This window comes from Malaya genurostris, chromosome 2 (genome assembly GCF_030247185.1).
Source record: "Malaya genurostris strain Urasoe2022 chromosome 2, Malgen_1.1, whole genome shotgun sequence".
Classification (NCBI taxonomy): Eukaryota; Metazoa; Arthropoda; class Insecta; order Diptera; family Culicidae; genus Malaya; species Malaya genurostris.
In genome coordinates, this window is record NC_080571.1 from 216320145 (window position 1) to 216331132 (window position 10988).

General features: G+C 37.3%; 2 protein-coding genes across 2 annotated transcripts; one reads left to right on the top strand and one right to left on the bottom strand.

Annotated features, from left to right (window-relative positions):
* Positions 1-1969, top strand: LOC131427540 (isocitrate dehydrogenase [NAD] subunit beta, mitochondrial). The gene is made up of 5 exons (XM_058590822.1): positions 1-210; positions 339-389; positions 457-1038; positions 1098-1307; positions 1379-1969. Exons 1-5 carry the CDS (start codon positions 169-171, stop codon positions 1607-1609), a joined length of 1116 nt encoding a protein of 371 aa, XP_058446805.1. The 5' UTR covers positions 1-168; the 3' UTR covers positions 1610-1969.
* A 41-nt stretch (positions 1970-2010) lies between these two features.
* On the bottom strand, positions 2011-5438 carry LOC131427541 (testicular haploid expressed gene protein). Its single transcript, XM_058590823.1, has 3 exons — positions 4901-5438; positions 2234-2574; positions 2011-2176 (listed from the first exon to the last, which is right to left on the bottom strand). Exons 1-3 carry the CDS (start codon positions 5341-5343, stop codon positions 2016-2018), a joined length of 945 nt encoding a protein of 314 aa, XP_058446806.1. The 5' UTR covers positions 5344-5438; the 3' UTR covers positions 2011-2015.
* Between the last annotated feature and the right edge of the window lie 5550 nt (positions 5439-10988).

Below are 10988 nucleotides of genomic sequence, written 5' to 3' on the forward strand. Positions count from 1 at the left end.
AGAAGCGATTTAATATAGAAAACGTCATATTCACAGAAACAGAACTACTGTAGAATACTTTCAGATCATTCGACCAGTGGCGGAAATTTGTTCAAAATTTCCAATATCATTATTGGATAGATATACCGATTCATTTTCGTTCAACCTGTTAGTTCTACAACGGAAAACATGTCGCTTATCGCACGCAACGTCGCCAGAAGTCTGGTTCAAGTATGTTGCAAAATTCCAATGAAAACGTTTATATAACCACTTGTCTTGCTAGTATTCTCTGTCCTTGACGGTGGCAGGTGGTAATTAAAATATTTTGATAATATAAATATTTTTCTATTTTCCTCAAGGTTTCCTGTCGGGGAATTCATTCTACTGGAGCCGTTCATTCCAGTCCGGCCGTGAGTAACCATTTTTGATATTGAAATAATGTTAGTGTTTTTTTAATGTGGCATGGATTCATTTCAGTGGTCGAAAACGGAAGGACGTATTACCTGCACAATGATTCCAGGTGATGGTGTTGGACCAGAGCTGATGTATTCTGTACAAGAAGTCTTTAAAGCAGCCGATGTTCCTGTTGATTTCGAGACGTTTTTTCTTTCGGAAGTTAACCCCGTGTTGAGCTCACCGTTGGAGGATGTTGTTCGTTCTATCAACAAGAACAAAGTTTGCCTCAAGGGAATCCTGGCTACTCCGGATTATAGTCGTACCGGTGAGTTGGAAACTCTAAACATGAAGCTTCGCAACGAACTGGATCTTTACGCCAACGTCGTTCATGTGGTTAGTCTTGATGGTGTAAATACCCGCCACAAAGGTATAGATACTGTGGTTATTCGTGAACAAACCGAAGGGGAATATTCTGCTTTAGAGCATGAAAGCGTCCCCGGTGTCATTGAATGTTTGAAAGTTATCACGGCCCAGAAATCGGCGCGCATTGCTAAGTTCGCGTTCGACTACGCCACCAAGCACAATCGCAAGAAGGTCACCTGCGTGCATAAGGCCAATATTATGAAACTCGGCGATGGTTTGTTCCTGAGAAAGTGCGAAGAGGTAACTGCTAACCGTGAAAATTGTGCTCATTGAATTAAATTTACTTGTTTATTGTGTAGATTGGAAAGCTTTATCCTCGAGTGCAGTTCGAGAAAATGATTGTGGATAACACCACAATGCAGCTGGTAAGCAATCCTAACCAGTTCGACGTGATGGTGGCACCGAATCTTTACGGAAATATTATCGATAATCTTTGCTCGGGATTAGTAGGTGGCGCTGGAGTGGTCGCTGGTGCTTCTTATTCGGCCGAGCACGCGGTATTTGAACCGGTAGGTTGGAAAACATAGTATTTTGGTATTTAATTTATATCATTACCATTATCATAATTTATTTTTCAAAGGGTGCACGTCATACTTTCGCTATGGGCGTCGGCAGGAACATTGCCAATCCAACCGCAATACTGTTGTGTTCATCCAAAATGTTGCGCCACGTCAACTTAATGCATTATAGTCAGATGATCTTTCAAGCGGTACAAGACGTTCTCAAGTCTGGAAAAGTTCGTACAAAGGACCTGGGAGGTCAATCTACTACTCATGATTTTACTAATGCTGTTATTCACAACCTCCGATAAATGAATGGGTAACTGTATCGTCATCATTAAAAGGCGAAGATATCTTTTGTATTAGAAACAACCCGCAGAATTAGACAATATTACTTAAATTTTTGTTCGGATAGTTCTGAATAATCTCAATATGACCGCGATCGTTCGTTTATTTATTTGACCATATTTATAAGTACAGTCAAATACGACAAAATAAGAAAACTAATGCCAACTCCAAGTTAAACCGCATTGACTGTTCGAATGCTACAGTATAGTCCAAACCGCTGCGTCCTTTCGTTAATTTAAATGAAAATATTTATTAATACCGTTAAATGATGACGAAATAAAGTATTTCATGCCAGATTCGAAAAAAAAAACACCAAACATGTACGAGTAACAGTTTTCATTTTTGAATTTCCACTATTTCAAAAGTTTGCTACCTTTTCTTTACTTTTTTAGGTTTCGCCAATTCTAATACACGTTCGCTAGGTTTTGCCTTGAGAGCACGTGGAGCAACAGTGAAAGGATTTTCTCGGTATTCATTCTTAACGTTTTTATAAACTTTTGGTTTAGACAGCTCCACTACTCTTTCGGATGCTTGAATGTTTAAAAATGATATGTGTTAGCTATCTCACATTGAGGTAATGTACCTACCAACAGCTTTTAAAACTTCTTCTGGAATGACAGTGTCTTCTTTAATTGGTCCTTTAGTCCGTCGTTGTCTCTCCCTGGGAACGCAAAGTTTCATCACTCTATCGGTGGCAACCGCACTGAGGGCTTTTGGTTTGACAGGTTGAAACTTAGCAGGGCCGGTAAATTTTTTTCTCTCCCAACGAGGCGCCGATAGGCTTATGATGCGTTCTAAAAGATTCGAATAATTCATTCTTTTACGAGGTTTCAATTTTATTGGTTTGGCCATCCTATGAAGTGCGTTAACTTTGAGCCATTGTTGATGTTTGCTCCATTGTTCCGGTGTCATTTTTGAAGATTTAGGTCTGAATATGAACATTAGAAAAATAAAGAGTTGTCACAAGTCTAACAATGAATAGGGTATTCTGATTTAAATATCCGAAACTCGATCAAATTGTTGAACCCAAACCAGACCCGTTGATAATAAGTCAATCGTAACCAGCACCCGACCAGAACCCGGCAAACAGCGCCCTCTTCAAATATTCGGCCACATTTCTCAAAGTGTATAAGCAATAATACATTTGATCATGATCATAAGTCACTCTCTAGAATAATTGTGCGGATAACAAAATGGATTTGTCGATTATATCTCCGAAACTTGAAGTGTCATATATATGATCTTCGAACTTGATCCACAACCCAATTTGAGTCTCGAACGAGCATTACTGGTTTTCAAACGAGCCAAGCCTTGTTGAAATCGATTCAACCATCTACGAGAAAATTCAACAGAGAAAGAAAGCGCATTTTTATATCTCCGGATCTAGAAGTGACCGCAGTTTGGTTTTTGCATTTGATAAAAAAAATCCAATAAAAGTTATCAAACGAGTGTGAGTTTGTTAATATCGGTTCAGCCATCTCTGAGAAAATTGGGCGGTAAAAAACTACACGTTTTATCGGTTACGTCAATTATTCCATTATATCTCCGGAACCAGAAGAGACAGCCATTTGATCTACAAGCTAGATCAAATGGCTCGATAGTAGCTTTCAAACAAGCCTAAGTTTGGATAAGTCGGTTCACTCAGAGTCAGAGAAGATCGAGTGTTAAAAAATTTCGTTGAAAGATGCTCATACATACATACGCACATGAACACACAGGCTTTTTCCGATCTCGTTGAGCTGAGTCGAATACTATATAACACTGTGGTTCTCCGAAAACCTGTTCGAAAGTCGGGTTTTTCCAACAATTCTATTACCTTTCTATAGGGAAAGGTAAAACGAAATCTGGTCGGCTTAGTGCGGGTTTTTTTTTTTTATTCAATAATATAATTATTTTTAAGGCACACTGCTTTAGGGCTTAGTGCGGGTTGACGTTTATGTTTTGAATTGAATACCATTTAATTTATATTTCCTTTCACTTATTGGTGGACTTGCAAACGGCTGAAATAGCTATAAATTTTATATTTGTTATATTAAAATACCTTCGGAATCAATTCAACTTGATTCATTTCACTGAAGAACATCGGACTTTTTTTCAATTACAAAATAAAAATCGTCCAATTTCCATACACGCTTAGTTGGAAGGACCCAAAGGGTGTTACGATCAAAAATTGGTCATTTGTCATAATGTCATTTTTAATGAGCGTGTAAGGGTAAGTAATGATGAATTCTCCATACAAATTTGAAATGTCATTACTTTAGTTATCATTAAAAATGACAATAATAATTCTCGTAAGGGCCGCTAATTTCAACGCATTTTTATCATGAATTTATAAAAAAACAACTTTTGCACACCTCATTTTTAAGCTTCGTGTAGCAAGACTGGATACACCAAGAAATAAAAGCTGATAGTACTCAGAAAATTAGTAGCAAAATAATACAAAATGTACTGTAAAATAAAATCATATTATCGTGTTGATATCCAACAATTGGTTAAAAACTGTTTAATAATTGACCTAGATTCTGATTTTGTGCAAGTAGAGGTATGTCATTCCAAGCGTTGCAGTTTTCAGTAGTTCTCCAATCTGAAAAATACAACTCGAGCTGTAAACTCAATGAATCATTCTAAATTTCAAAAACTGTCAGGTGGCGTTTTCTATATTCATTAGCGTTTCTAGGAAAATATGATTTGAAGCGGTAGGGTATTGAAAAACTTACGTCTTAAACGTACTGTCCTCAGCCCTCAAGAAGACAAATGAAAGGTCTAACAATTCGCATTCTCTAGAAAGAAACCTTGGATGATTTTTTTTTATTGTGTATGAATTGAACTTTAAAAATTGGTTCGATTTTTAAGTCTTGCGTAACAAATTTTTTGTCGTAACGCCCTTTATGTGAAATTTATGTCATTGTAGTTCTACTCGACAACAAATTGACAAAATAGAAGAATAGTAGTGGAAGGCAGTTTAAGTGTGTTGCTTTGTGTGGCTGACAACAAACAATATTGCATCGAGTTTTTTGGAGACTTATACTTGAGAAAATCTGATTGCTGTTAATAAGTATGACATGGTCCAATATATTTTCTCTTGTTTGAAAAAAAAGGTTAAATTACAGTATCAAAAATTTAAAATTTGGACATTGCTATGTTTTATGTGTCAATTTATCTATTCTACGTCATCCATAATGAAATGTTTGATTAGAGTAAAGTGGAGTGATTACAATTAAATCCTCCTATAAAAAACGTTGAATCAAACTTACTTAATCTGGGGCAGTTGTACATTCGCCAATCGACTGTAGACGGTAAACATGCTCCGCTTGATTCTTTTACTGAAACGATCATACCAGCATCGATTTATGAACCTCTTGTACTCTTCCTGAGCTGCTATTAGCTTGCGTACCTTCGGAACTGCTAGATGCTGGATTCGAGTGGATGCGTAAGGTTCGCGGTAAGATCGAACCACTTGAATAGTGCGCTCGTATTGTCTTACCGGACGCCGATAGAATTTTTCCATCACGTACTTTGGCCTGGCTAATCTACGTGTTCGCCGTGATGATTTGTACTTTCGTTCGGTCGATGGTTTTTCTTGGCCGGAGAAATCGCAATTCACAACCGGACAATTACATGGTGTGTACAAAAACGATTTCTTATAACTGAAATTTGGAATCTTGGTAGCTTTTTCTTCACTAAAACAGTTATCCATTTTTGCAAAAACAAACTCTTGTCTGAGAATGTCTCGTATTTTGTCGACTCGTTGGAGTTTTAGCCTAATAGAAAATTATATGACATCTAATTTAGTCAATGCTTGCTCTGTTTTATTTTAGAACTCCATCATTTGGCATATTTCAGAATGTTTCTAAAAAATCTTTTTTTTTAAAGGTTGTCAGAAGATGAGATAACCAATCCCGGTGGATGTTGTCGACCCGCATCGGTCCGATCATCGGGCCAATTATCGGACCGATTGAGCACGATATAGGGCCGATTGTAGCGCTTCGATCGGTCATCGGACAATTCTGCACCATTTGCATCAACCGCGCTGACCTAAAAAAGCTTTATGTTTACATTATGTATCGCTAGAGAAACAGAGCGAAGGAATATCAAACAAGACATTTTCGAGCCGACGTCTTCCCGATAGGGTGAGAAAGATTGTTAAACATTTGTATCGATCATAGAGGCTTTAACCTTTAGGTCATTCGCCTCTTAGGGCTAGAAAAACTCTGACCCTATGTTCGAGGTTGGAAATCCAACCCCGATATATCTCATCACCTGAGTAATCAGACATCCGCTCTCTGCTTTGGTATATCTTCACTCTTTTCTTCTACCGATACACTATGTAAGCTTGAAACGCAATCAAAAGCTTTCTTGCACGATGCGTCCGATGTTCGGATTTACTGGAATGGTGCTTTCACTTGAAGCTAAGCCCAACCCCAGTGGCGTACCGAGGAAATTAGACGCCTGGGGTAAAATAAAAGATTTGCCGCCCCCATCGTTGGTTAGTGAGCAAAAAAAACACTTCATCTGAACTCCATCTCCGGAAAGATGACTTTGCCACCCACCTAAAAAAGTTGCGCCAGGGGCGAGTGCCCCTGAAGCGACGACCGAAAGTAGGATCCAGATTAAATTCAGCAGCAAAGTATAGAATCGAACATTTGAAATTCCATTTTTTCATCACTATGAAAACGAAATGAGCTTCGTCTTTGCTTTCGGAAACGGGAACTGGGGTTGTTTAGACAGCAACTGATATAAGTTCAAATAGGAACAGTTTTGAGACAATTTCAGAAGAAATTTTCTCCGTTTTACTTCGTTTACTGAATGACAAAGATTTTTTACTACTATTTCCGGTACTTCCGGAACAGGGAACCAATAACCGATATCTCCTAATGAATTTTTATGACCAATAACTAACAAAGCGTAGTATCGAAATCAGCATTATTTTACGAATATGTTAGACCTTTCATTTGAGTCTAAGTTTCTAAAAATAGGCTCAACCATCTACAAGAACATTGAGTGCTTATTTTTTACAATTTTTGGCGCAGATCACCCTGTAACTCTGAATCAGAAGTCGGATCTGGATAAACATTAAAAGCATTCTATGGGAAAGTATAGCCTTTCATACAAATCTTAGACTGTGAAAATTGGTTCTGACATCACCGAAAATTAAGTGCATATTTTGATGCTATTTTTCACATGTATCACCATGTAATTCCGTAACAGTAAGTCCGACCAAGATAAAACTCAATAGCGTTCTATGGCACCATAACACGTTTCATATGAATCTAAGTTTGTGAAAGCCACCTCGAATAAAATCAAGTGCATATTTTTGCACACAGACGTTTTGCGATCTTGACGAGCTGAGTCGAATGTTACATGACACTCGGTCGGTCGGTCTATATAAGCAAAGCATAGAAGTAAAAATAGAACATTGGATGCAAATTTATTAACAAGATTCAAAAATATTATTTATATGTATTAAACGAATGCTGAGCTGAGCTGAAGTAGACCGCCCGTACCCACATTATCGAAATGACGGAATTGTTACTAGACTACTCGATTTTTCAGTGCTCGATCGGTTAAGTGCTAGAATTTTCGCCTTAGTTGGGTGCTCGATCAACCCGATTGACAGTGACAGTAGGGATGGTACTCGGAAGGCAAAGTATCGATACCTAGGTAATCGGAATACCGAAATTTTGGGTTTCGGTACAAGGTATCAAAAGGCAATAAAGTATCGATACCTGTAAGCAAAGTTTATCTTTGCCTGTAAGTATCAATTGATACACGAGCAGCAGTCATTTCAAAATAAAATAAAATTGTCGACTGTATGTATGCGTTATTGTATGATGTACAGAAAGGTATTTCTACAAAGCAAAAAAGAATTGTTTCAAACAATCGATATGATAAAAATTAGATGTACTGAACAACAAATGCAATAATTTTCTGTTTTCAAGAAATATTGCAGATAAATCACACGTTATTACATCGATACAACGTATTGAGTAGGTTACATAAGCTTGACTGAATTCTTAGACGATTCTGAAAGGAAAATAGGCATCTTTTCGTGTAATATTACAACCTTTATAATGATGCATAATTTCATATAAAAACCATATACAGTCAGTGTTGGTGATTGCCGAAAATTTGACAGAAGCTGCTATATTACTATCTATATTGTATACAACATTTTCAATCCGGTAGAAGATGCTACAAGAAATCGTGTCTCTCAATGCATGAACCGTGAGAGAATTTTTCTACATTTCTTCGCTCCACTTCATACTCTGAGTATTTCACGTCCTTAGAAAAAATTACAGTCTGATAATGATCGTTGCTGTGTGGAATTTCCTAGGAGAGAATCGCAAGTTGACAATTAACGCAGAAAATCGAATCGATGATTCGACTTGATGATTCTCATACTAGGTTGCAATATTTCAAAACCCTTGTGTGGAGCATTCACATACATTTTCATATACACAACTTATACAAAGGTTATATGCACATAGTTAAAATAAGCGGCAATAGTAAAATGAGTCTATCCAGTGCCCATACAGAATCGGATCGCGAAACGAGAATAAGCGACCGTTTGTTGCTTCAGAGAGGTTCCCAACAGCAGCGTGCTACCCTTTGATTCTCAGAAATGTCATCGAGAGAAATTCGCTCTCACACTAGTGTCTATTCTATGTTAAATGAGCCATGTCGGGTTTTTGTTGCTGCGATGATATCCGTCTCTCTTTGATGGCACCAAGGGTGGCAAAAACTCGCTCATAAGATTTGATTTTTTCTATTCATCAACTCACCACATGATTTACGATGTAATCCGAAAAATGATGGTAAAGATGAAAATCATCGCTGATTTAAACAAACACACTCACCTATACAGAGCACCGCTGACATCAAATTATGATGGTATTGATGGTTCTCAGTTTTGATTTCATAGCATTTAACTCTCATTCCTAGTTTTAAAAAGTGAGTACTGAGTTTGGCATCACTGTACCGAGCTACACCGGTGAGTGTATTCTTAAACCACAGAGCTGCCAACACAACCCAGATTTTCGGTTTTGTTTTTGCTGGTACTCAAAACGAACACGAGCATTAATGTACGAAAACAAATGTCGAACCGTAGTGTGATGTATACCATAAACGATTGAATTTCATGCCTCGAGCTAAACACAACTGGCTACTGAAACGAATGCGTTCTCCAGCATGCGAGAACATGTATTGAGAAAAGAATTGAAATGGCATCGATTCGAACATTGGCCGCCCATGGCAACTCTGGTGGGTGGGGAATACAAGCGAGACAGTTTCATAAGAATCTGATTCAATGTGTTGATGTACAAACACATCAAATCACAACTCACAAATCGTCTCTCAGTGGGTTCTAATATTTGATGAGCACTCAGCGCTCATCTGCTGATTGCTTGACACTACGATGTTGAGACGATGTTTTCTCATACAAATGGTTACCCAGTTATTCAACTCGTTCAGTGATGCTTTTGAAACCGATTTGCAGGTGAGCTGTAGAGATGTGCGAAACAGCTCATACCGGTTGTGAAGATGCAATAACTAGGTAGGCGACGGTTATTAGAATGACATTAAAAGGAGAATATAATTTCATCTCATGCCGAACAGTTGTGTTTTATTAAGCTCTACAAGAATATCACAAATGGCGACGAGGATGGGATCTCAAAAGAATTTATTTTAACAAGATACATTAAATGTAAGTCTGAAGGAATTATCGAAGGTAAGTGTGAGGAAAATCTTGTACTAGTATAAAAAAAATGATGGAAAAAAAATTGCAGAAAGAAAAAAAAACTGATTGAGAGAAACAAGTGAAGTTGCTATCGCGACGTGAAAGCGATTGGAAAAGTATAATATGAGATACTCGACTTGAAAGAGGTTGAAAAAAAAACTAATATAATTGGTTGCAAGGCAACAAGTAATTTACTCGACAAGAAGAGGTTTCGAATCATACAGGAAATTATCTATTCTACTTTGCGAAACGGAAGAAAGAAAAGCTTAAAACCTAATTTGAACAAATTTAGACGAATTTAATCACATTTCTAGAGTATATATATCGAAAAAAAAAGTTATATGTGCTTACATAATAATTATTCCAATTTTGAATTTTAAGGATGGACGGCAGTAAATTATTTATAAACCTTTAATCGTTTTCGTTCATAAATGTACCGTTTGCTGAAAGAAGAACTAAATGGTATGCATGGAAACGGGGATTTGAAATTTGTTTACGCGCAGCAAAAGTTACTGAATCTGGAGCTACAAGAAATATTTTTCAACATTCCTGGAGCCGACGTAGAAGATAACGAAGACGAAAACATAGATTCTTATAAAACAGCTATTGAAAAATTGGACAATTATTTCGCGCCACAGCGTCACGATGCGCATGAACGATATATCTTCTGGGCAATGAAACCGGAACAGGATGAAAATTTGGAAAAATTTGTCATGCGTCATGACAAAACGCTACAGTTCGTACCAATTGCTTTGCGGGAAAGATTGTTACATGAAAGAGAATTGACAGTAGACGATTTGATTAAACAAGTTAACGCATATGAAACAACACGTTCAGCTAGCAATCAAATCAGTGGTCAAGCTATTTTACAAAGTAACACAACTGTTTCTGAAACTGTTCAAAGGATTATCAAAACATGTAAATTTTGCGGGAAAACTCATGGAATAGGTCAATTGTGTCCTGCATGGAATAAAACTTGTTCCAACTGTGGAAAACGAGGTCATTTTCGGGTAGTATGTCTTTCTCGAAATTTCAATTCAGAAAATCAAACCTCAAGCGAGAATACACAGTTCTTTGGAAAAAGGAATCATTTACAAGCATTTAAATCAAACATTTCAAAAGATCAATCCCAACATTCCCGGAATAAACAATTTCGTCCTACGCGCCGATTGCATGCGATAGATGATGACATATTAGAAGAAGAATGTTTCGAACTGGTGGAAATGGTATCATGTGTTAACGATTCGGATGAGTTGGTTTGGGTTAAAGTAGGCGGAGTTTTGATTGAAATGCAGATCGATTCTGGTGTGCAATCTAATATAATTGATAACAAAACATGGGAAACAATGATACAGAGTGGTATAAAGACAATCGGAGGAAACCAGAAACCAGATCGCTAATTCAAAGCTTATGCTCAAAAGGATTGTTTAGTTGTAACAGTTATGTTCGATGCGGAGATTGTGATTCATGATGAGGATCGGAAATTAAAAACAACAGGAAGATTTTATGTTGTGGAAAATGGCCCGCAGCCTCTTTTGGGTAAAAAATCAGCTAAACAACTTGGAGTTCTTATTGTTGGTCTTCCAAGTCAACAAGAACTCGTTAGA

Excerpts from the sequence above, each read along its gene's own strand:
- LOC131427540 (XM_058590822.1), top strand. The coding sequence starts at position 169 with ATGTCGCTTATCGCACGCAACGTCGCCAGAAGTCTGGTTCAA. Across the intron at positions 211-338 it reads TCGCCAGAAGTCTGGTTCAA|GTTTCCTGTCGGGGAATTCA; the intron begins GTATGTTGCAAA and ends ATTTTCCTCAAG. Across the intron at positions 1,308-1,378 it reads AGCACGCGGTATTTGAACCG|GGTGCACGTCATACTTTCGC; the intron begins GTAGGTTGGAAA and ends TATTTTTCAAAG.
- LOC131427541 (XM_058590823.1), bottom strand. The coding sequence starts at position 5,343 with ATGGATAACTGTTTTAGTGAAGAAAAAGCTACCAAGATTCCAAATTTC. Across the intron at positions 2,575-4,900 it reads GTACAACTGCCCCAGATTAA|ACCTAAATCTTCAAAAATGA; the intron begins GTAAGTTTGATT and ends GTTCATATTCAG. Across the intron at positions 2,177-2,233 it reads AGAAGTTTTAAAAGCTGTTG|CATCCGAAAGAGTAGTGGAG; the intron begins GTAGGTACATTA and ends TAAACATTCAAG.